The sequence below is a fragment of the Triturus cristatus genome, chromosome 4_2 (genome assembly GCF_964204655.1).
Source record: "Triturus cristatus chromosome 4_2, aTriCri1.1, whole genome shotgun sequence".
NCBI lineage: Eukaryota > Metazoa > Chordata > Amphibia > Caudata > Salamandridae > Triturus > Triturus cristatus.
In genome coordinates this window covers 67,449,881-67,476,826 of record NC_140586.1, presented here as the reverse complement: position 1 = coordinate 67,476,826, position 26,946 = coordinate 67,449,881, and the positions used below count along the sequence as shown (strand labels likewise).

Below are 26,946 nucleotides of genomic sequence, written 5' to 3'. Positions count from 1 at the left end.
CAAAGGTTATATTAGGGTGAGAGGAGGTCTGCCACTCTATCACAAGGATGATGTCATCAGTGATGTCATCAGTGATGTCATTTGAGATGTCATCAGTGATGTCATGAGTGATGTCACTGACCATGTCATGAGTGATGTAATATGTGACGTCATCAGCAGTGCATTGCGGGCGCGCGAGTTATAGTTAGCTGAACTAACTATAACGGGGGAATTTCAATGGTTTTGTACAAGTGAAAAGTCCAGCTAACTATAACACCCCTGAAACCTATGGTTTTTTCAGTGAATTTCTGAGGTTTTTTAAATGCTAATTCCTAACTATAACGTGCCTGAAACCTATGGTTTTTTCTGTTAATTTCAAAGGTTTTTTAAATGCTAATTTCTAACTATGCCTACAGAGATAGGACATGTGAAGAAAGAAGAAAAAATGCACAGAAAGAAACAAAAGAAGTGCAGAAAGAAGCAACAGAAGTCCTCAAATACGAAGATAAGTGCAGGAAGAAGGATAACGTGCAGAAAGAACAAAAAGAAGAGCAGAAAGAAGCCTTGTTGCAAAATCATCCTGTACCCTCAACTTTTTCAGACGGATACTGGTGGTAACTGAGTCTGACTAACCAGTCCTAGAGCCAGTGCTATGTTAAAAGACACTTCGAATACAGTGAAAACACCTACATACACTAGGGAACATTATGCGTTGGGGTCCCCCTGTGATTAGCCTTACCTCCTCTATAAGCCCCTAGTATATAATAGGGCATGGGGATTAAAACTACCTCTTAAAACAGGCCACAGGGCATTTTTGCACACGTTAACTCAGGCCCCGTCCCTTCCTTTCACCATTGTGTAAACACGCCCTGTGTCCGTTTTTAGTTGGGAGATTAAGTTCATTTGAGTCCTGAGGGTCCCTAGGGTCCAACTAGCCCACTAGGTACCTCCAGTAAGTGCCACAGAGCTGCGTTGCAGAGAGGTGTAAAAAGTGGCACGGCCTGGACCACCTCTCTGCAATGCAGCTCAGTGGCGCTTACTGGAAGCACTTGGTGGGCTAGTTAGCCCCCAGGGGCCCTCAGTATTGAAGGGAAATTATATCCCCAATTTAAAACGTGCCATGGTGCGTGTTTGCACACGTCACCTCAGGCCCCGTCCCCTCCCTTCACCACTGTGTAAACGCGCCCTGTGGCTGTTCTAAGTTGAGAGATTAAGTCCCCTTGAATCCTAAGGGTCCCTAGGGTCACACTAGACCACTAGGTACCTCCAGTAAGCGCCACAGAGCTGCGTTGCAGAGAGGTGTAAAAAGGGGCTTGGCCTCAGAACACCTGTCTGCAGCGCAGCTCCCTGGCGCATACTGGAGATGCCTGTTGGGGGCACGTTTGCAGAGTGCTGCATGGAGGGGGCATGGCCTCCGGCACGATGCCAGTCTTTTATTTATTTTATTTTTTTAAGAAGGGGGGCTGTGTGGTTCCCCTTCTTATTCTAATTTATTGGCCCTGATGACCCCATCCCCCAGGGCCTGTCTCCTAATTATATTTTTTTTACCCCAATCCCCAGGGCCGGCCACTGTTTTTTATTATTTTTAAAAAATATATATTTATAGACACACCTAGGACATGCTGGACAAACCGTACGTACCTATCACCATGACGATTTGCGTGATATTCATTAAAAGGCGACTATGCATGCAATTAATCCATGTGGAATGTATTTACACCACTAGTGAAGCTCTGACATGTCTGATGCTCTACCGTGCCTAATCCCGGTAGACACCCTTGTCGTTTATTTATACAAACATGGGTAGCTATTGACGGGCACATTTAATACACATGCACACCAAGCCATTCAAAGGGGATTCGACAAAAATTCGACCAAAACTATGCAAGAAACCCCCCTCACAGTTAATAAAACACACATCCACTGCCGGATGTGTAATACTTTTTATTTTACCCTCTGGAAAGGGGACGAACATCACTTGCGAGTCACAGCGCGCTCCTGACAGAGCCCAATGCTGTGTTACACCCACCATTGCCTGCCGAGTGCCACACACCTCTGTATTGTATTCCACTAGCTAGTGCATATGCTATGACACTCTCTAGCCCATGTGCACTGTAACACCACCCCGTGAAAATGTCATGCCACACTTGTCTTCGCACGGGTTATATTGCCCCATCTAACGTGCCTTCCTCGATGCCTATGTTATAACGCACAGTGCTATGCCATACATATTACAATTTGGGATCCATATCTTTGTCACAGTGCATATGCAACGTTACACTCCCCAGCACATATTTTATATTACAACTTTAGAGACTAGTTGGGTTACACAACACTGCCCTGTGCATATTACACTCCAAGGCGCATATCGCATAGCACACGCTAGTGCCTGTGCTATCTCGCGCTCTCCAATGAATCTGTCATTGCGCACAATGTATTGCATATTATATTTCACGCCTGGTTCATCTTATATCACACTTTTTGGTGCATAGTTTATACCATACACTATATCTAGTTTTCATTTTCAATCGTGCTCTCAGGACTATGTTCTATATAACACTGTGTTCACCTACCCTTTTCACGGGCATTACATTTTGCGATAGGGGGTGGAGGGTCAGAAGGTGTTTTTGCCAAGTGAGCCCGGAGTCACAGTCACTAACGTCTTCTTCTTCCTGAATAAAAGTGAGATTATGCTGCATACTTGTTCATATTTTAAGGAGTTTGCACAGACAAAATGTTTTAAAAACAATAAAGTTTCTAATACCCGCCTTCTCTGAACAGTTAGCTTGCTGCCCCATCCCCCTCCTCCCTATCCTCTGTTGTGTGAATCCATGGACTAGCCTCCTCCCTCCTGCCATGCATGGTCTGATGTGCTGCCACTGCCCTCAATTTAGTATGATGTACCAGTCCACTCCTCCTGCCCTCCATTGCCCAATTCTATGCCCCATCATTGACCTCCTGCTTAAACTCTGTGTTTAGCTTGCTGCCCCTATTCTCCTTCCCCCTGCCCTCCGATGTCTTTGTGCATGCCCCTGCTCCATCCTTTTTGCCCACCATGTCCCATGGACCTGCCACTCCTATCTACTCTGAGTGTTCTGTTGAGCTGCCACTCCCCTCCCACCTGCCTAGCATTGTCAGATGACTGTAACCTGTCCCTGCCACCTCCACCCTGCCTGTCCACATGCCATGCCTCTATCCTCTTCCTCCTGTCCTACATGGTCCATTGTACTGCCACACCCTTCTGCCCTCCCTGGTCTGTTGTGCTGCAACTGCTCCTCCTGCCTGCCCCGTGTGGTCTGTTGTGAGGCCCCTTCCCCTGAACTTTCTTGTCTGTGCACAGGTCCTGACCCTCCCTTCTATCCTCCATCGTCCTTTTTGCATGCCCCTGCACCCTCCTTCTTGCCCATCATAGCCATTGTGCTGCCACTAACCCTCCCACTTGCCATGCATGGTCTTCTGTGCTGCCATGGCCCCTCCCACCTTCCCTGTGTGGTCAGTTAGCTGCCCCTGACCCCCTCCCACCTTCCCACCATGGTCTGTGTGTATGCCATCACAGTCTCACTGTTGCTCTTCATGTTGTGTCTTGCTTCTAGTGCCCATCCTGCCTGACCTCCATGGCTATCTTGCTGCTCCTGCCCTGCCCCCTTGCCCCCAGCCCTCTGTTTACATGTGCAGACCCTTACTCCCTCCCTCCTGGCTTGTCTGTTCCATTGTAATGCCCCTGATCCGTCCCTCCTGCCCTTTATGGTCTGTTATGCTGCAGCCTTCTCTCCTGTCTGTCCATTATGGTCAGCTAGCTACCATTGCCTCTTGCCCCTCTGTTCTCTGTTGTCCATGTGCATGGTCCTGTCCCCTCCCTCTTGCTTTCTATGGATTGTTGTGCTGCACTCCCGTCCTGCATGCCCTGTGTGGTGTATTGTGCTGCTGCAAACCCTGATGCCTGCCCTGCAGGGTCAGTTTGGTGCACCTCTCCATGTCTCTCCTGTCCTCTGTTATCCAAGTCCATGTCCCTATCCCATTTCCTTCCATGATCCAATGTACCATACTTGCGAACATTTTGAACTTGGTAAGAGGGAGATTTTGAAAAAAAACTGGGGTATTGATTTTCCCCTTTGAGTTACATTGAAAAAGAGGATATTGTAGACAGGAGACAGATCAAATAAAGCCCATTTGAGCTTAAAAACATTGGACGTTTCCTGGCTGAATCGGGTCTGTTGGCATGTATGGTTGTACTACCATTGCCTCTTCCTTCTGCCCACAATGGTCTATTACATTGCCACAGCCTTGAAGGAGGGTAGATTTTGTATCACAGGGGGCCCCTGGCCCGTTCTGTCCACACCTGAAGTATGAGACCCTTGTCCTTGCCCTGCCAGCCGCATTTGTAGGCCGTATTAAATTGACCAGCGGGTCCTGTGTTGCTATATAATTATCCTGAGACATCCTTACCACTCAGCCAGCATAAAACCCCTGTGTAGGCCCTTCTGTTCAATATGTAGGCCTCTTTGTTAAATTGACCATAGCTCTGCAATTTTAGTGTATAGCAGTCTGAAGGCAGGTCTGCGAGGCCTTCTGCTCCAAACTAGTAGCCCCCACCCTACCCGAGTGCTCCGTGCTCGGTATCAAAGTTCAACATCCCCCTGAAGCTGTCGACATACAGTAGGCTGCATCCTGGACTGGTACTTGCTTCCTGGGCAGGTTTCCCGCTTTTAAGGAAGTGGCAACCACAGAGCGTCAAGTTAGGAGAACTGAGGAGATTTTATACATGAATATATTGAATTCCTGTACAATACCCATTATTTTCTGCTTGCTCTATGGAACTTACGATAAGCGATTGGCCTGAGAGACTGACCTTTTCACCCAGTCCATTGTCAGCATTAAGTGGGTAAATGACGAAATGTCTGGTAAAATCTGCAGACGAAGCTTTTGGGTAGCATACGTAGGTAGATGTAGCGTGCAAAGGAGCCCACAAAATGATATAAAAAGGGAGCACCCGCAGATATCGACGGACAACCTCGCCGTCTGTATGTAGGTTAACAGGCTGTGCAGGTTTTCCCCAAGAACTGGGAGCTCTTGTCTTCCTTTGCTTAAAATGTCTTGCTCTGCTTTGCTTGAAGTATCTTATTCTATTTTACCTATATGAAATGTCATGTTATGTTTAACCATTGTTCTCTTTACTTTTGCATTTAAAAGATGTTGTATTGTAATTGCAGGAATGCTTGCTCTAAGAGTAAATGTGAGTGTCCCTAGGTAACATTTTCCTTGGTGTAACTTGTTTCTCATGATGCATTTATAGATGTGTTTTCTCTCTCTCTCTGTCAGTCCATTAATTGAGATACAGAGAATATCATGACAGCTGTATGATTATCTGGATTCTGTATTTTGTACTTTATGTCTCTATTCTGCGGTTTCTTTGAAGTTGCATCTTCTCATTAAACTGCCATTGTATTCTGCCTCCAATTCCATGTCTCATATGTCTGTTTTCTTCATTTTTGGAGCAAGCGTTCCTAGGCACCCCGGCTCAAATTAAGGTGCCCCTTTTGTCCCTGACTCACTCTCCTGCTCAGTTCTGTGGTGGCTCCCGGGGCTCTGGGGACCGCCCCTAGCTTCCTTGACCCGTAATAGATCTTCCCTCCAACAGCCTCTCTTGCAAGTCCTGTATTGTTGGTTTGTTGCCCCTGCCCCCCTTTCCACTGCCCTCCATAGTCTGTTGTGCTTCCACGGCCCTTCCTGCCTGCTCAGTGTGGTTAAATTGTTGCCTTTGCACCCTCCTACCTGCCTTCAATTTTCAGAGTCCGTGCCCCTGGCCTCTGCCTCTCAACAGTATCCTAATGAACAACTAGATTGCTAACATTCTATATTTATTACAAAAGTGTGGAACGCCTGACATCATCTTGATGTAATCAAAACTGTAATACCTAGAGCATTCCTTTAGAAATTACATATATGAGAGGGTCTTATTGGCATCAAAATTATGGTTAGTGCTCTAAAAGACTAAAATAAGGACATATTTTCTGAGTTTTCAAATAGCGACAAAGCACTTTTAAATTATTTGTTATCTTTATGTTTTTTTATCTAGTTGACAACTTGATTAAATGTTGCACTTAGGGGAGAGGATGTGGTGTTACTTCCAGAACTGCAGACTTTGCAACTGGGGAACCAGGTTGAAGTTTCTGCTTCAGCTCGACATTCTGTGATTCTGGTCAAATCACTTAGTCTCCCCATGTCTACAACCAAAATGAATTTGTTCTTGTGTGATGTAACCAATGCTCATGTAAAGCACTCCAATACCTGACAAGTCTGCACTATATAACACTGCAAAAACACAAAATAATAAGTGTTTTGCACACTTCTGTCATTGGGCTATATTTGGGCTATATCTGGGTGATTTTGGGCTACATTTGGGCTCTTTTGTCTCCGGTGGCCATCTTGGGAGATTTATTTGTTATGAAGTTTCCTAATTTCCTCATGTACTGCAGTCTCCTCAGTCGGAAATGCTTTCAGTTTTTTACTTTGATTCCATCATGAAGGTATTCAGATATGTCACACATTTGCCATGAATTCTGAATGTTAGCACTCTAGTTGCTCATTAGATCACTGTAGTAAAACTACTGTTCACCATGGAAGTCTGCTCCTGGTATTAAAAGTGCATGTTTCAGTCTGCATGTCAGAATTTTTTAATGAAATAGAAGAGGATTTGAGAAGTCACTCAAAATGTGCCCTCATTTTCTTTCTTCAGCATTAATCATAATTTCTATGGCAAAATGAACCCCCTCATTGTGTTCCTTTTTAAATTAAATGTTTTAAGTGTTACCAGTTTATTCCAATCAAGATGGCTTCAGGTGTGCCATACTTTTGTCATAATGAAGACAGTAAGTGCTCTAGTTGTTTTTAAGAACATTCTTGGACATTCTGTCATTGGGCTATACTTGGGCTACATCTGGGTGATATTTGGGCTACATTTGGGCTCTTTTGTCTCTGGTGGCCATCTTGGGAGACTTATTTGTTATGAAGTTTCCTAATTTCCTCATTTACTGCAGTCTCCTCAGTAGGAAATACTTTCAGTTTTTTACTTTGATTCCATCAAGAAGGCATTCAAATGTGTCACACATTTGCCATAAAATCAGAATGTTAGCACTCTTTTTGCTCATTAGATCACTGTAGTAAAGCTACTGCTCACCAGGGAAAACTGCTGCTGGTATTGAAAGTGCATGTTTCAGTCTGCATGTCAGGATTTGAGAAGTCACTCAAAATGTGCCCTAATTTTTCTTTCTGCAGCACTAATCATACTTTTTATGGAAAAATGAACCCCCTCATTTTGTTCCTTTTTAAATTAAATGTTTTAAGAGTTACCACTTTAATCCAAGCAAGATGGCTTCAGGTGTGCCATACATTTATCATAAGTAGGACGGTTAGCGCTCTAGTAGTTCTTTGGAACACTCTGGAAAGCTGCAGTAGAACACAAAGGAATCAACTGACAGTCTCTGCCCTTGTTGGATGTACATGTTTTACTGAGAATGTCAGACTTCATTCTCACATGACTGAGAAAGATAATGTGAATTTACAGAAAATAAGCTCTCAGTTTAGCTTATAGATCACCTTCCAAACCTCTGTGGTAAAAGCATGAGAAAATATTTTTCTCTCAATCATGATATCCCAGCAGAAGGCTTTTTCACATGGTGAAATCACCTTAGAACATACCACAATTCCTAAAATGAGTATGGTACCATCAACAAATGATTTATAATGTAACTAAAGTCTTAAAATCTTCTATTAACTGCAATGCTTTTTAATGAGGTGCTATCATGTATATTGGTCCCAAGATGGCTGCCAACACTTCTTGGATGAAGCGCTGACAGCCAATCAGATCTCAGGATGAGATGTGTGGTTTGGCTCCGCCCACATATATATATTGATTTAAATGCTATTTTCTCAGGAACTACTGAACAGATTTACACCAGACCTACAAAAGGCACTTCCTTGACCTGAGGACTACCTCTCTGCCAAATTTCAAGTAACTCTGTTCAGCCGTTCGGGCTGTAGCTGTGTCTAAAGGTCCTATGGAAAAATGCATGGGAAAAACGCGTTTTGGGACCCCCCTTTTTTCTCAGCCCCCGCTTGACGAATCCCCCCGAGACTTTCAGGGTAGGAGCGTAGCGTAGCGCCCCACCTATTTTGAGAATTTCGCGAGGATTCATCGACCGGCGCCAAAGTTATTCCAAATAGAATGTTGCGGATTTCCTATGGAAACAGGGTCCTAACTATAACTATCTACTGGCGACCGCCAGTAGATAATATATATATATATATATATATATATATATATTACCTACTGGCGGTCGCCAGTAGGTAGTTATAGTTAGGACCCTGTTTCCATAGGAAAAGCGCAACATTCTATTTTGAATAACTTTGGCGCCGGTCGACGAATCCTCGCCAAATTTTCAAAATAGGTGGGGCGCTGAGCTCTGCTCCTACCCTGAAAGTCTCGGGGGGATTCGTCAAGCGGGGGCTGAGATAAAAGGGGGTCCCAAAACGCGTTTTTCCCATGCATTTTTCCATAGGACCTTTAGACACAGCTACAGCCCGAACGGCTGAACAGAGTTCCTTGAAATTTGGCAGAGAGGTAGTCCTCAGGTCAAGGAAGTGCCTTTTGTAGGTCTGGTGTAAATCTGTTCAGTAGTTCCTGAGAAAATAGCCTTTAAATCAATATATATATCTGAGCCAGCTTACGGTGCGCTTACCGTGCGCGTACGGTGACGTGCGCGAGCGCGATTCTGATTGGCTGATAGATCTTAGTAAACATTCGAATCGGTCGAAACCAGGAAGCGGCGGCCGCCATTTTCTCTCTCGCACTCAGACAGGGGATTGAAAAACAAAGGGCAAAAACATGTAAAGGGGCTGTTTAGACAGCTCCCAAGCACCTAGCCATATTGAGGGAGTCCCCAACGATCCCCCAAGTGAAAAAAGGCAATTTTATTTTTTTCGAAAATTCCGCCGATTACGCTTACCGTACGCGTACGGTAATAAATAATAAAAAAAATCAAAAAATATCCACACTCTCACCACCCCATGTGCAAATGGTGCCCGAAGGGCACCATTTGTGCATGACATATAACAGCAAAGCAAAACATATATTTTACCTGTCACAACGATGCTCATCATATGTCCTCCATGTGCGCACGGTGCGCGAAGCGCATCGTGCGTTCATGGCCCATCTAGCGTAACGTGGGCACACGGTGCGCTTCGCGCACCGCGTGCTCAATGTGCGCGCATGGTGCGCGAAGCGCACCGTGCGTGCACGGAACGAACTGCGTTAAGTGGCCGCGCACGCCACGAATGGCGTAAAGTAACTTAGCATTTACAAAACCGTACAAATTCACTGAAAAAACCATAGGTTTCACACACGTTATAGTTAGGAATTAGCATTTAAAAAACCTTGCAAATTCACTGAAAAAACCATAGGTTTCACACATGTTATAGTTAGCTGGACATTTTACGCGACCGTAATCCTCTGCTGATGACATATGTGTCTTTATGAAACAAAAATATTTGTAATATATGTATAGCTAAAATTTAATGGAAGAAGACATGGGCAAATAAGTGTCTAAATACAGTATTAGCATCAGCAGAGGATTACGGTCGCGTGAGTTATAGTTGCCTAAGTAACTATAACGGGGGAATTTCATTGGTTTTTTTATCAGTAAAATGTCCAGCTAACTATAACATGTGTGAAACCTATGGTTTTTTCAGTGAATATATATATATATATATATATTAACATCCTGATAGTCTCTTCAACAAACAGGCACCAACTCCGTGAGTAATTTTGACACAGAAGACGATTTATTCCAAAACTCGGTCAGACGCGTTTCGGCGGCAAAACCGCCTTGTTCACTGCATATATATATATATATAGACATTTAAAAAATGTAAAGCTGGATAGGGAGCAGAGCAGGGAGCATCTAAGATCAGGGGAGAAGGAACAGAGTGAAAATAGAGAATGGCAGAGGCACAGAAACAAACAGGGGAGTGAGCATGGAAACACATGTACTTCCACAGAGGAAGAATACAACTCATCCAACCACAATACTGGGAGACCACAATGCTCCTGTGGGAAGTCTTCAAATCAAAATCAGACACCTAAATAGATAACAATATATCCAATCATGAGTAAGGGGCTGACCCAAAGCCCACTCTAAGTAAATGTCATATATAGCGGAAGCAATAGGTCTTGCCAGCAGGCAGCTAAAGGGGTCTCTAGCCATGACCTAAACATGGGCCTGCCACTGGCAGTGCCTATAAACCTCTGCCATCCGTGGCTGCATGAAAGTTGTCACTTATATTTGTGATCTTGTTTGACTGCTTACTGGGAGAAGGCTGATTGTGGGTAATTTAAAGTCCCCTTACCGTACAACTTTTTACTCTCAATGTTCCCTTCATCCTGAAAAAAAATAGGTAAAGTACATGTTATTAAATATTCCCTGAAAAGCAAGCTACAAATCTAAATTCAGTTTGTGTTCTATGAGAGTTCCAGACTGGTTACTGGGATGGGACTGGCCACACTTGTTGATGGAATTACGAGTGACTGGGCATAACCAGAGGATGATGCCCAATCCCTACACTATGAAAAAACAAAAAATGTTGACAACAGTGTTGGGGGACCCTAGGGGATGTCCATATGGGGGCCTGGGCTTAGGCTTAGCCTTGAGAGTGATGACGGTTTTGTAATAGATTTTGGGTGGCACTGTAGCGGTTCTTTTAGAGCGGACCCAAGGTCTACTCTGAACTCATTACACGTAGAATATCCTACAACAATATTTGTTCAAAAGGTGTTCTGCCTGTGTAACAATCTCAGTACCAATGACCCTGCGGGGAGTTCTTTGGACCCTCACACACCTTATTGGTGTCATGCTTCATCATCAGGTCTCATCCTCTGCCCTATAAACCAGGACGGGCTCAACCATTTTCCAGGGAGCACTTCTGAGATTTAGCTTAACGGGGTCTACAGGAGAATAGATAATAAAAAACCTAGAGGTCACTAAGGTATCCGTTTATTTAGGTGCCTTTGATATGGTTAAAAGCAGATAGTATATCTCCAGTAGAGCCCCCCTATGATAAATATCATAATCATCAAGCTTTATTTTCGATTGCTTAGATCTTAAAAAGTACAAGCTTGCACATACAAGATTACACTACAACATAAAACAATCATAATCAGAGCAGACACCAGGCATCCCATCAACAATCATGATATGACAACACTAAATTGGGCATTGCCCTATCTAATCAATTGATTTGGGAGCTTCACAAAGGAGAGTGCTCCCATACCTGCACAACAATTTCTAAATCAACGTATACACCATTTGTTTTAAATAAGTTGTTAAAACAAGGTTGGCAACCCCGACCAACCATAGGCGTTTAAAAAGGCAAAACCCTAAGCACTAAAAAATATAGATCTTCACTAGGTAAAAAACATAAAACCATTGGATAATATTAAAAAGGAAACAGATGCCCAGTGGCCACATATCACACCATGTGAAAGCCCTTTTCACAGAAGACACTTTGAGCGTCTAATCCAAAGGGCCATCAAATATTTTGCCAGACCAAAGACCGCAACTCTCCTTGTGTCAGTGCTAAGGATTCTAAATGCTTCAAGATCGTGTCTGGTGCCAATGCTCCTACATAGAGGGACAATCCACCTTGACCTCAAGTTCATGTCATGTAGCAGGGGCAAAAAAATAGTAAATGTACCAAGGATTCAGGTCCTCCCCCACATGCTGGACACAGCTCATCAAGTGGGACTTGAGGTAGCCATTTACTGAAGAGAAGAAAGTTTTAGGAGGAAGTGTCCTTTATCTAAATTGAAGATACAGTTTGCGCACTAAGACTGGAACAATTTCATCAATGGTTCATTTGTATTTAAGACAGGGTTTAAAGTCTATGAACACAAGGGTGAGTGAAATGAGTAGGTTTGGTCATACTCTCTCCACTAAGATATGTTCCCAGTACATTTCTTTAACCCTACCTCTGGATATCAAACACAGTTTCCCCTGATTGGTCCAGTACCGTTCTATCCCCAGTGTCCTCAGAAGTGTCCTTAGGGAATGCAGCAAACACATTTTGGGGAGGTGATAAGATCCATAAGACCCACATGGTAGGAGGGAAGCTCTTCTGTAGACCACACCGATGCCAGAATATTAAAAGTCTGCACTCTATTTTATGTAATATCTTACTATGGGCCAGATCCAGAAAAACTGGGGCTAGAGGGGTGCTCACCAGGAGACTGAGTAGGGATCGTATGAATCGATTGTCAAACACAGATAGACTATGAGTGTTCCCATATCCCCAAAGTTCTGCCCCATACAAAGCTGATCCCAAAGCCTTGGTATTATAGATTTTGAGTGCTTGGGTCACTTTTTGAAACTGTCCTTCTGTTGATCTTTGATATACTTGAGGTCTGCTGAATGAGTATTAAATGTACTTTCTCAAGATGTACAGCATAACTCAGATTAGGGGTGAGCTTTACACCTAAAACCTAAATAATCAAAGTTAGCAACCAAATCAATCGGGCTCTCGCCAACACGCATATGTCTCTTGAATGGCTTCAGGGCACCATTTGAAAAGACCATATCTATTTGTCTTTATGTTGTTTAACTCCAGACCCCGCTCATTACAGAAGGAACTGAAGTGGTTCAGCAACTGGATATCAATAAAGTATCATCAGCAAAAAGAAGGGCCAAGGCCCTTCTGTTCCAAACTTTCGGGGCATCACATCAATCGCTATCAAGGTAACCCACCACCCGTTAATGTACAACAAGAACAGAATAGGGGCTAGGACGCACCTCTTTTTGACTCAATGCTTGATCTTAAAGGGCTCTGTTAGTTGCCCCTACTCTCCCCCCCTATCTGGGCCACATTTTCAGTGTGTATTCTCCTGAAAATATCCAATAGATGAGTGAGGATTCCCATCTCAGCCAACACCTTTCAGAGTTTACCCGTTGGCACCAAATCAAAAGCTGTTCGCAAATCCACGAACGCTACAAACAATTTGCCTCCATTTAAAATCACCTCTTTCCAACATATACAAATAAAATGGAAGACCTGGTCCAGGGTGCTGATATTTGCACTTAACCCTGCCTGAAGTTCGAACAGGATATATCCTTCAGTAATCCACTCCCAGAGGCACGCCAATATTTCTTTGCAGAATATTTTCTGCACAGAGTCTATTAAGCTAAAAGGCCTGTAGCTGTCAGGATTTCACCTCCTTTAGTACTATACTCTTGGCTATTACAAGGGCTGCAGGTTTTTTCCCCACCCAATCCCATATTATGGCCCTTAGATTGTTGGCTTGGTACAATGCACCCATAACCCTAGAGCCCCTATAGGCAACTTTTTCCTCTATAGTATTAAGTATAGTAAAACTCAGAGCATTGTGGTCACTATCTATTCTTTTGACCACTTCCCTGTTGTGTACAGCAGCCCAAAGCCTACAGTCAACGAGACAATAATCAATCTGGCTTGTGTAGCCAGGTCTATTATAGGTCGTTTTGCCCTTCCGATCAGAGTTAGTCCTTCCATTTGTAGCTCTCAGATCATACTTTAGCATTAGGGCAAGCACATGGGCTGCTTTTCCAGTCCATCTAACTGTGGGTTATTCTATCTGGGGAATTTTCCAGTTTGTGTCCTGCTCTAAAGTCATATCTAAGGGAGTGGCTACAAAGGGCTCAAGAGTGCAGTTGAAATCCCCTGCCACAAAAAGTAGATTTTTTCCTGTGTATTCTGTCTGAGAGGGCAGAGTCAAGGAATGCTACAGCACTAGACTAGGTTTTTCTGGGTCACACTCAGTTATAGACGTTGAAGACGCTTAATGTCAAACCAGAAGGGACTCACAGGTGCAAGACGTACTCACCAGGAAAGACCTTTTTTGTGCACTGGCCAGCTTAGCGCCCATTTGTCTGGGGTGGAATACTGGCACGCACACTGTCCGATCACTGTCCGTTGTTGCTTACCCTGCGCTGGGGCTGACAGCTTCCAGTCATGCCTAATTGGCAATTTTAAGTGGAGGCCCTGTGTGATTCTTCCTTCAGCACAGACTTAGCGCAATGTATTGAGCAATACTTTGAGCTCAATGATGGCACCGCAATGTCTTGTGGTAATGAGTGGGACGCCCACAAGGAGGTGGTGCTGGGCCACTGTCTCCCAGGCTCTTGGGGGGTTTATAGACATGTGACGCAGGAACAAGCAGTCATCGAGCGTGATCTTCACTCCTACGAGTAGCTGCTCGTGCGGCTCCAGCGGAGCAGCTTCAACAGCTGCGCAAGCAATGCAACAAGGCTGAATCGCTCGAGTAGACATGACTATAGGCAAAGTATAGCCCCACAGCATGCTGAAGGGGATCGCTCGGGAAGATTACTGGTATGGCTCATTCGGGAAGATCAACAGCGCTCCCCCATAGGTGTGCTCTGCTTACCGGGTGGTGAATTGACTACCTCGCAATTGCCCATTAATGCGTCCTTTTGAGATTATTATCAAGAACGTTATGGTGTACCGGTTACCATGCCCCTGTGCGCACATGTGCATTCTTCAGTGAATCATAGCTGGTGCAGCTGAACATACTGCGGCGGTCCGAGCTGGACGAAGCACTACAACTGGCGTAAATTCAGGCGGCTATCTCCCAGATTGCTCATAGCAAGACTCCGGGCAATGATGGTTTGCCATTCAATAATTATGCCACCTTCACTGCTCAAACCCCCCAATACCTGCTTGACGTGGTGAGGCTAGGGAACAGGGCTGTCTTCTGGATTCACTTGGCGAAGTCCTGATAGTTGTTCTACCGAAACCCGGTAGGGACCCGTGGGATGTTCGCACTTTCTGTCCCCTCTCCTTACTAAATCTGGAGTGTAAGATTCTGGGCGGGGTGTTGGTGAACCACCTTCTTCCCATTTTACACTTGCTAGTCTGCACCGATTAATCCGGCTTGATCCCGGGATGCAATACGTTTCTGAATATCCGCTGTCTTCTGCGTCTTTTACACAACACACCGGCCAACACCATAGGTCATGTTGTGGTGTAATTGGACATAGAAAAGACCTTTAAAACCCTCAGGTGGGACTTACTCCTGTCAACCCTTAGCAACATGGGGTTTGGATTGGGGTCCCTGGGTTGGGTACGCACCCTCTATGTTGCTTCTTCGTCGCGGGTGAAGACTGATCTCTGATCACTGACAGCTTCAGCATTTCCAGAGGCACTAGACAGGGCTGCCCATTATCCCCTCTCATATTTGCATTGACAATGGAACCTTTGGCCTGTCAACTTTGCCAACAGGCTGGGTATTCCTGAACGGGGTGTGCACCACATAATCTCGCTATACGCAGACCATGCCCTGGTCTTTCTGCACGATATTGGGTCTTTGCTTCCTGTTCGAATACAAATATTAGACTACTTTGGTGCAGTTTGCAGTTTGCGTGTGAACTGGCCAAATTCATGTCTGTTCCTCCTAACTCCTGGAATCCGTTAGAGCAGGGAGGCCGCGAAACTTCGACCTGACTGGTTATATGGGAAACCTTCGAATATGAGAGCATAAAGGTGCCAATTGAAAAAGCGTTGTTATACAAGCTCAGTGGCAAATTCGTTAATAAGGATCAATCCTATTTCCACAAAAGGAAGGAAGAAATTGCTTTTATCAAATTCAAACAACTACTTTTAGAAGAAGCTGACACGGTGGCTCTAACGAATATAAGAACATATCATTGGGTGACAGGCCAAGATATAAATGGCTCCTGGAAAATTATAAACAGCCTATAAAGTTTGGCCCCAGGAAATTCCATAGATAAAAAGATTTTAATTGTATAAAACGTTGTTAGTCCTGAGGAAGGTGTTAAACATCAAGAAGTCACCGAAACGCTGCGTCAACTGTTTTGCAACAACTGTATTGATTAGACTGTTTTTTAACAACTGCATTGATTTTACTGTTTTTATAACTGTATCGATCACATTAGTTTTAACAAATGCTTTTTAAAAATTGCTTTATGAAACAATATTTAGATTGTAACCTGTAATAGGAGGAGTGATATGATATTTATCTAAACTGGAAGTGGCTTAGAGTGTATATTATTATTAATAAATTGTATCATTTTTTTTTTTATATATATATCTTTAGTCCATTGCTTACTTTGCTCTTACTCATTAGGATTATGACATCTCTTCAATGACTCATTAGATATTTGGTCTACGGTGAGATAATTTCCCATTTTAAATAAAATGATAGCATGGCTCTGCACACTGCGCTGCCCCAAGACATTGCTGGTGCGAGCAGTGCTGCAGGATGTAAGCATCTACACATGGCTTTCTGATGCAACTAGCCAACCACAGAACGAAACCAGACAGATATCGGTGGCTCACTCCTGCTGGCCAGGCATGTGCATACTAGGGGCCTCCGTTTTATATACTCTCCCTCAATTGCCATATAGGAACTACCGCGTCTGCGTCTTGTAGCACAATGCCCTGATCTGACCCCGTCGAATGACGCGGTGGTTACACAAGTCGGTGACCTCTACAACGAGGGCACAGTCATGGCATTCCAGGAAGGTATGGACACTTACGGGCTGAGTACAGGGTAGTTTTTAACTTTTCATGCCGTTCACGTGTGGTACGCGAAACATGGATTGGCGGGGATGAAGAGCCCTCCACCTCAGTGATCTTGAATATACTATTGACAGCCACTGGCGTGTGTCATGCAGCCAAGCCACTTTACACTTCCCTCAATACTCCACCTCCTATATACGCAACGAAGGCGCGAACTAAGTGGGATAGAGTGTTACAGCAACCATTATCGGATGCGGGATGGGCCCACTCTACAACTAGTGAGGGGGAACCCCAGATTCCTCTATAAGCAGTTCAATTATGTACACCATACTTACCTCTCTCCACAGCGCATCCGGCACATGTTCCCAGCACTCTCCCTGGAATGCCCTTGTTGCAAGCTACAAAATGCAGACTTTTTCCACATAGTATGGTTCTGTGCGGTGTTGCAACCAGTTTGGCTGATGGTTACCTCTGCAGTGGCTGAGATGTTTGTACATATTGTAATGCCCACCCCCGAATCCTGCTTGCTGGGTCTACGTCCCTGTGCGAAGGGAAATAAGCATACTCACTGTTTCATTGATTTGGCCTTAGTTTTGTTCAAACGCAGCCGACCCATGGCATGGAAGGCTCCTGTCCCCTTGGAGCTCCAGCGCTGGCTCGGTGTCTTACTAACGTGGAGCAGAGCGGAAGCTCACACTCTCATGTTGCTCCATATGAATGGAACCTCTGTCACAAGTGGTGTGTGCTGGGAGACATTCCTACACAACGTGGAAGCCAAAACAGACAAACGCCCACTGTGAATTGGCCCTCTGTGATTTATACCTCACTACCTATACATCAACCTGTGGCACTGTCGACACATCACTACCATTCCATGTGGTGCATTGGCCTCGCTTCCGCAGTGCCCCACACTATATCCCTCGTATGGCGCACACAATTGTCCCGTCCTGCCTACGCCTTGCCATGTTAACTGGACCGTGTTCCTCATACCCTCCCCCTTGCCCCCTTCCCTGTCCAGGTTGAATGATGGGAATTACTCCCACAACATCCCCGTCAGACATCCCACCTAGCTGATTAAGTACACACAGTAGGATACACTACGTTTCAGCAGGCATTGGAACATAGCATTTCATCATGTACTCTTTGTTACCTAATGTGGTTCAAAGAGATCTTGTGTTGAACTTCTTTTTTCTTTATTATTATTCTTTCTTTTTCCTCATTATACAGTTTTTAGCTCAGCACTGACTGTTGGTAACTATTAAGTCAGGATGTCTCTTACTATAAAGCAATACATTGTTTGCTCTTTCCCCTCAAGCTACACAAAGGTACAATTTAGCCCTTTTTACTTTCCTTGTAGGCACGCTGGTGCCCTTTCTTTCAGAAGGTGCCTGGCTTCTGTAGTATTGGGTGCCATCTTTTAGCAGGATATTGAACCCTTTTAAACTATTTTATGATTGCCCTTTTCTCACCTTTATTTTAGTTTGTCTTTTATTCGATAGCAGCTTGCCTTTACAGGGGAGCCTGTCAATGGTAGCGGAGTTGCTGGGCCCCACCCAGTTTGTGTTATTTGTTTTCCCCACTTGTTTCCTAGCCACGCGCTAAATAGCATTGGAACTTGACCACGCCCCGGAGATGCCCCCCTCCAATGGCAGGCTATTTAACATTACAGTCAGCGCATCCGCACCTCCGAAACGGAGGCTTGATTTTGCTCTTGCTCTCATGGTACAATTTAGCCCATTTTACTTTTTTTTTTGCATATTTTTATATAGCGCGAACTCGACCCAAAGGTATTGGAGCGCTTTACATGAGCACCGTATTTACATTACACATTCAGGCACGGGGAGATTAAGTGACTTGCCCAGAATCACAGGATGTGGACGCGACCTCGAGGCTCGAACCCTGGTTTCCTGCACCAGAGGCGGCAGCACAGCCGACGGACCACATCCTCTCCCCCGTAGCATGCTGGTGCCCTTTCTTTCAGAAGGTGCCTGGCTCCTGCAGTATTGGGCGCCATCTTTTAGCGGGTTATTGAACCCTTTTTAACTATTTTATGATTTTCCATTTTTAGTTTGTCTTTTATTCACCAGTAGCTTGCCTTTATGTCTGTCAAAGGTAAGCGGAGTTGCTGGACCTCGGTTTGTGTTTGTTTTTCCCACTGGTTTCCAATCGCTACAGTCAGCGCGTCCGCGCCGCGGCACACCAAAGGCATGCCAAAGGCAAGCCCGTCTGCGTCCTTCGCGCCCAGACTGTGCCTAGCGCCAAATCCCCTGGCCGTTTTGGGACAAATCGGCCCCCCAGGAGATGTTACTCCTTCGAAGCCTTGCTTTTTATTTTTATTTTATTTTAAAAGTTTTATATACCGCTAGCTTGACCCGTGGGTATCAGAGCACTTTACATACATACTGTGAAGAAAAACAGACGGACATTGCATTACATAGAAGGCAGGCAGTCAGGAAGCAAAACTAGGGATAAATAAAATATAGCATGGAAGATAAGGTGGTTTACACAGTCCGGTCATCAACTATCCTTGAATGTCAAGCGAGAGGAGTAAACTCGGATATTGAAGTCTAGGTTAGTTGACGTTGGTCAGGAAAGTATTTGTTAAGGAGATGGATTTTCAGGTCGCTTTTGAAACAGGAGAAGGAGGGGTTGCATCAGAGGACTCTAGGGAGAGCGTTCCACATCCTGGGAGCGTTGCCAGAGAACGATCGGTTTTGTGTGGTTTTCTTTTTCAGTTTCGGAGGAATAAGAAGGAGTGAATTTGAGCTTCTCAGTGTTCTGGATTGACCTGCTCTAACCAGTTTGTTGTTCAGGTAGTTAGGGGCCGGAGAGTGAAGGGTTTTGTGTGTGATGCAGGCCAGTTTGTAAATACACCTCCCTTCCATGGGAAGCCAGTTGAGGGAGTTGAGAGCTGGGGTGATGTGATCAAATCTTTTTACTCCAGATACGAGTCGAGCGGCCATGTTCAACACTGCCCTTAGAGGGGCTAGGTGAGCTTTTGGAGTCCCTGTTAGGATGGCATTCCCGTAGTCGATTTTAGAGAGAACTAGGGATTGGACTACTGTCTTGAGGTCATCATGGGGAAGAAAAGGTTTCAATTTCTTGAGGTGTTTTAGAGAGAAAAGAGCACTTTTTGCAGAGTTTTTGATGTGGGCCTCCAAAGATAAGTTCTTGTCAAGGGTGATGCCTAGAGACTTAACTGAGTCGGATAGGACGATGGGGCAGTTTAGGGCGACCAGATTCTTGAGCCGCTCTTGGATTGGACGATGGTTGCTTATTGGAGAGAATAGCATTAGTTATGTTTTATCTGGGTTGAGCTTTAAGTGGTTAGCGTTGAACCAAGTTTGGATCTCGGTTAGAGTGGCATCGAGGTGTTGGATGTCGCTGGGAGACTTGATTTTGAAATGGATTTGGGTGTCATCAGCATAAAGGTGGTAATTCACTCCAGCTTTTTTCAAGATGATTGTGTGGGGCTCCATGAAAAGATTGAAGAGGGCCGGGGAGAGGATCGAGCCTTGCGGGACCCCAAGTGTGACTTTTGTTGGCTTCGAGAGACAGGAGTTGATTTTAATTTGTTGCGAGCGGTAGTGAAGGAAGGAGGTGAACCATTTTAGTACTGTACCATTGATGCCGGAGCGCTTTGACAAGGTCTCCAGAAGCGCTGGATGATTTACTGTGTCGAATGTCGCAGATAGGTCAATAAGGATGAGTAGACAGGCATCACCTTCATCTAAAGCCTTGTGAATATCGTCAGAGATGTGGAGCATAGCTGTTTCCGTGCTACAGCCTTTCCTGAATCCTGATTGAAAGGTGTCGAGGAGGTTGAACTCATCAATGTGTTTGTTAAGTTGGTGGAGAATGCATTTCTCCAATGTTTTTGCAAGGAATGGGAGGTTGGAGATAGGTCTGAGGTTGTTGAGATCATTAGGGTCAGCCCCTGGTTTTTTGAGAATGGGTGTGATTTGTCCCAGTTGAAGGGAGTCTGGGACACAGCCTGAGGTTAGAGAGGCGTTGATGCTTTTTATCCGGAAAGGGTAAATGGTGTGGTTAAGTTCTTTTATGATTGTGGATGGGATGGGGTCCATAGTGTGGGAGGAAGGGTTTAGGTTAGAAATTATACTGAAAACCTCATTTTCCGACATTAGCTCAAAGTCGGACCAATGCACATTGTTTTTTAGATGGAGGCAGACCTGATTGTCCTTGGTAAGAACTCTTTCTGAATAATCAGGGGTGGTTAGAGTGGGGCAGGTTAAGAGGGAAGGAGGGTTAGAGGTTTGGATGAAGGATTGATCAATTTTCGAGACTTTATTAGTGAAGAAGGTGGCTATTTCTTCACAACGCTCATTGGTGGCTTTGATTTCTTGAGAGGGAGTGTAGTTAGTTTGGCTTTTGACAATGTTGAAGAGTTCTCTTGGTCTGTTTTTCGCCAGATCTAGTTGGCTGCGGAAGAAAGATGCCTTTTCACTGAAAATGTGTTTTTTGTATGCTTGCCGAGCTGATCTAAGTTGCGCTAGGTGTAAGGTCGAGGGGTTTAGTCTCCAAGACCTTTCAGTTTGTCTGAGTTGACGCCTTTCCTCATTCAGATCCATGTTAAACCAGGGTTTAGATTTGGTTCGCCTCAATTGTTTGAGTTTGAGAGGAGCTACTTGGTCTAGAACCTCTGTCATTTTTTAGTTAAAGTGTGTAGTGAGGTCACCGGCTGTCGATGATGAGGGTTGGAGTTGAAGATGGGCATGAATCCTGGATTCAAGTTCGGATAAAGGGATTGCTTTGATATTTCTGGTCCAGTGTTTAGGTTTGTCATCACGAATAGGTTGGTGGAAGACAAGTGCATCAATATTGAACAGGATGAAGTGGTGGTCGGACCAGTCAATGGGAGAAATCGCTCTCAGAGAGACCAGATCATTGTTGGTAATGATCGCATCCAGTGTTGCACCTTCGATGTGAGTTGGTTTATTGTAGAGTTGTTTGATGTTATATATTTCAAGTAGGTTGGATAGGTTCTGGGTAGTGGAGTCTTCTGAGTCATTCCAGTGGATATTGAAGTCACCCAGGAACACATCTTTAGTGTCTGTCATAGAGAACCGTGATATTAGGTCTGTTAGTTCTTCAGGGAAAAGGGTACGCTCTCCAGGAGGATGGTAGATGGTGTGGAATTTGAGGGGTGAGGTGCCCTTGGCAGTGAGTTCGACACCCAGGTATTCAAACAATAGGTATTCTGCAGGTTTAAGTTTGGTAATCTGTATTCCTGCCTTGTGGATGATGGCTAGTCCTCCCCCCGTTTTGATCGGTCTGTCTTGTCTGATGATGGTGTACCCTGGAGGGGTGAGAATGTCAAGAATGGGGGTGGAGTGGACATTGAGCCAGGATTCAGTGAGGAAAGCGATGTCAATTTCTTCAGCGAGTAGAGCTTCAGCAATGTCTGTGGCGTGTTGTACTGCTGATCTGCAGTTGAGGAGCATGCAAGAGAGAGGACGGGGAGCCTCGATGATGGGGGGAGTAAGGTGTATAGAGGAGTATTGAGCAGGAGGTCTAGGCGAGTGGACGTTTTTAGGGATTCTGTGAGTGATGAATCCTGAAGGCAAGATCTCCAAGTGCTTGAAAATTAAACCAGACAATATAGCCACTTCCATGTATCCGACCTGCCAGGGCTGCAAGAAATTAGCAGATAATCTACTTTGGCAGGGTTGTACAGTGCTACAACGCATGTAAATACATTGTGTGCCTTTGCCACGCATTTTTTTGCACGCAGGTTTTTACAGCAAATATGCATTTACAACGCATGCCAATACCATGCATTGTTTTTAGATTTAAAACAATTTATTTGTGGGGGGAGACCTCCCCTAACTTACCTCAAATACGTGGTATTGGCATGCATTGTAAATTCATATTTGCGGTAAAATATGGATGCTAAAAAATGCGTGGTAAAGGCAGAACAAGGTAAAAACCTTGTTGTAAAGGCTGTTTCCCCTTTGGCAGGAGAACTCTTCCTGGTCACTACAATCGGAAAGGCAAATACCAGAAAAAGGTTCAATTAACTCTGGCATGTGCACGTGCGCCCTCCTACATGAAAGGTCAATTATTAAGCATAAAACAGAGTTCTCCCTCTTTGTTGAACAACGTAAACCGGATTCAGTTCTTGTGTCAGAAACATGGGTAAACTCCACCTCAGGCCCTTACCTGGTCTTAGCAGTCACACAAGGAAACTCAATCTTCAGGGCGACAGGCCACACAAAAAAGGTGGTGCCTAGCTATTGTCCATCGAGAGTACCTCACTGTACACTTCCAGGTTATACCAGCGGTGGTATGTGAAGCACTATCTTTTAACTTTGAATTACCCAAAACTCAGTCCTAGAATGGCATGTTAATTTACCGTCCACCTGGACCATGAAATAAGTTCAATCGAGAGGTCGATTTTCTATTAGAGGACAGCTTGCTCTTATCTAGTTTCACATTCGTAGGGGACTTTAGTTTTCCTCTGGAGTCACGTGTTGACAAAGATAGATAATTTACTGGACAGCATGGCGTGTCTTGGCTTCAGCAACTGGAGCAGGTCCCTAATCGCAGCGCAGGCCACATGCTCAAGGGTGTTTTTACAAATAATTCTTAATTGACCATCTCCGATGTTCTCCCTCTACCTTCTTGGTGTAAAAACCCCACATTAATTACACCAAATATTTTTACAATCCTTGGAAAAAATGTGAGAGAAACAAGATGACACCTCACGTGCGCAACACCAATTGAGCTTGCTGATTGGTACTCACCAGCTCTGCCCACTTTTATCATCATCGGTTGTCATCTTGTCCCCAAAAAATAATAAATCCAGTGTCCACAAGGTTAAATCTAAAATGTGAAGGTATATAGTGCAAACATCACATACCAAAATACGACTGAAAAGTGAAGTTAAAAAATGAAGTGGATGCACTTTCTATACGACCAACTTTATTCCTCCTTATATGTGCACTCAATTCAAAACTTAAAAAGGTTGCTTACTGTGCATACCATAGTATTATGCCAACATGTTTCATCGCCAAATTACTTGTAGCGATTTCTTCAGGGCAAATACAGTCGCTTGGCACCGGTAGGGGACACCTCTTAGCCTTTTAATCGGGGACTACCAAAAGTAAAAACACACACAACACACATAATTCTCACTAGATTGCCACTTTATCTCTCATGGGTCTATTTGTATCTCACGCTCTAGTTTACTCTTTACCCTTATTGAGCCATGGATCCATGTACCAGCTCACTTATTATAGGTCACACCACGAGCTCCATTTGTGATTCCTCGCAGTTGATCCTCACTCAGCTGTGATGCAGATCATGAAAGGCAAGCCTGATAACGATTCTTGTATATTAACATATATCACCTTCCCTCATAGGCAATATTACCGTCACCTAAGGGCGCCATCTTAAAAGGGAGATGTTATTAAGCCCAGTTCGTCTATATATTTCTGCCTTTCATGTGAGGAATATCGGATATATACATCATACTATGGATGGGTCAAGGTAGCACCACTTCAGTAAGAACATAACGAAGAGTAAGGAAAATATACTACAAATCACCGACTTGTGTGAAGCGAGTTATGGAACTCACCCCAATCCAAGATGGCGCCCACGGGGATGACGCGGGGACGTTGCCGTCGTACCGCGAAAGATTCAAAATAGAGGCGGAGAGTGAATGCCGCTAACCGGTGGAGAAACAGAGCTCCGTGAGGCCTTGGGTGGTAAGGAGACGACTTAAAAGGAGGGTGGTATGTGTTTTTAAACAGCTTCAGAGTCTGTAAACCCTTGTTCGATCTCCGGAATTGCTAAGAAGGTCGTGTTGCTAAAAGGAGCACGGGGAGTCTCGGTAACTAACTAAAGAGATGACGGAGACTCTGTTAAATGGTATTTATTCCCATTACTTGTGATTAGCATAGAATAGCTGCTCAGAACTATGTAATATAACCACATATAACTACAATAAAGTGTGGGAGTTCCTTCGTAGCCTAGTTAGAACTCGGTGCAGCGAGTGCTAGGTAGAGAATACGATGTGGGTCACAGGGACTAATGAGAAACCCCATTATTTTCAAAATCTGCATCACAGCTGAGTGCGGATCAACTGCGAGGAATCACAAATGGAGCTCATGGTGTGACCTATAATAAATGAGCTGGTACATGGATCCATGGCTCAATAAGGGTAAAGAGTAAACTAGAGCGTGAGATACAAATAGACCCATGAGAGATAAAGTGGCAATCTAGTGAGAATTATGTGTGTTGTGTGTGTTTTTACTTTTGGCAGTCCCCGATTGAAAGGCTAAGAGGTGTCCCCTACCGGTGCCAAGCGACTGTATTTGCCCTGAAGAAATCGCTACAAGTAATTTGGCGATGAAACATGTTGGCATAATACTATGGTATGCACAGTAAGCAACCTTTTTAAGTTTTGAATTGAGTGCACATATAAGGAGGAATAAAGTTGGTCCTATAGAAAGTGCATCCACTTCATTTTTTAACTTCACTTTTCAGTCGCATTTTGGTATGTGATGTTTGCACTATATACCTTCACATTTTGGGTTTAACCTTGTGGACACTGGATTTATTATTTTTTTGGGACAAGATGACAACCGATGATGATAAAAGTGGGCAGAGCTGGTGAGTACCAATCAGCAAGCTCAATTGGTGTTGCGCACGTGAGGTGTCATCTTGTTTCTCTCACATTTTTTCCAAGGATTGTAAAAATATTTGGTGTAATTAATGTGGGGTTTTTACACCAAGAAGGTCATTAGTGGGGATTGCCTTAAGTAAAACCTTTTTAATTAGCTGGTCTTTCTAAAAAATTACAAAATTGAAGGTGAACGGCTGTTGGTGGCTACCTCAGTGTTAGAAAGGAGAGGAGTACAAAATACCCTAAGATATAGGGATCCGAACCACAGTCTAGTGTGACTATACCTTCCTAGACCCAGTCCTGTTTATATGAATATTGATTGAGAGGAGGGCGACTTGGGTCTTTTTCCCTCTGCAGCTCCTTATTGTTTTGCACTACATTCTCTCCCACTTCACCCTCCTGACGGAAGACTAAGTAACCAACCTGATTAAAATCACGAAGTCAGGCATGCCTATTTAACCTTGCCCTGCCACCATTATGCGCCTGGCCCCGGAGAACATTGCCAAGAGCCTCTCTGCAATCTTCAATCAGATGATAAAGACTGGACAGTTTCCGACTCTTTGGGAAAAGGCATCCATCTATACACCCCCTGATAAAGAATCCTAGCTTAAACCCTAGTGACCCTAATCATTTTCGCACCATTTCCAAGTTGCCTTTTCCTGCAAAAATCATTGAAAAGGCATTAAATCAGTAACTGGCCACTTTTATTCAAACGCAGGAGCTCCTGAAACACACTCGGTCAGTTTCAGGAGCTGTCACAGCACTGAGACCACGCTGAGGAGGAAGTCAGGTACACCTTGGAGAATGGCGGGTGTGCCGCTCTTATTCTTTCAGACTTATTAGCAGCTTTTGATACAGTCAACCATAATTTATTGGTTGACCGTCTCGATAGCTTCGGGATTAAGGGCCCTGCTTTGTCCCTCAAGAGCTCATTCCTTAGTGGAAGTGTCATGATTCGCAGGTGCGTATGTGAATGCATCATGAACACTGCCCGAGTCTTCAGCTCGGCCGAGCATGTTCAGGACTACAGTCCCCATGATCCTCGGTGGCGGATACGTCAATGTTGGCGGAGACCGGAAAGGTTATCCAGGCTTCTGTCTCCCTTTGCGTTGTCGATTATTCTGGAGCCGGAGTCTCAGGACGGTCAGGCACTTGTCTCGTTTCTGTTAAGGGTGCGATTGCACCAACTTTTGCTCAGCTAACTACAGTCCATTGTGGATGCCATTCTAGATTCTCTCGGAGCTGAGAGTATACCTCGTGAGATACTTTGGGGATTCCTAGCTTATCAAGGTTGCTTTGTGGAAATTGAATACTTGATGACCTTTGCAGGTTGTTGTTGTCCTATTGCTGAAACGTGTCCTTAAGGTGAAGTCAACTACAACTGGGTTCCTCCCTGTTGGAAGGACAGACGTTTGTTGTCTATTGCAGGTCGCAGGGACTTTTTTGTAGGTTTAACCTTATTCATTTTCCTTTCCTCATAGGCAGAGCATGGTTATATGCTCATGTGAGGAGAAGGAACAATACATTGACTATTAAGTACTCATGTAAAACTTTCTTGTTCCATATCTCATGCCATTGTATACATGGTACAGTGTGAAGAAGTGTGTGTTATGGTGGTAATAACACACTGTGACTTCCAGTGTGATGTTAACATGATCTATTACATTTATTTGCCGTACTAACAGGGCACTGTGGTTGAGATGTCCTGATTCCCTCATACAGTCCCATTGAAGCGTGTT

General features: G+C 44.4%; 1 protein-coding gene across 1 annotated transcript in view; it reads right to left on the bottom strand.

Annotated features, from left to right (window-relative positions):
- LOC146832993 (coiled-coil domain-containing protein 159-like) overlaps positions 1 to 26,946 on the bottom strand; it is a 704,530-nt gene that overhangs the window by 280,104 nt on the left and 397,480 nt on the right. Inside the window, exon 5 of the mRNA XM_085599880.1 lies at positions 10,384 to 10,417. Coding sequence (XP_085456006.1) covers positions 10,384 to 10,417 — 34 coding nt within the window. The remainder of the gene's footprint in view (positions 1 to 10,383; positions 10,418 to 26,946) is intronic.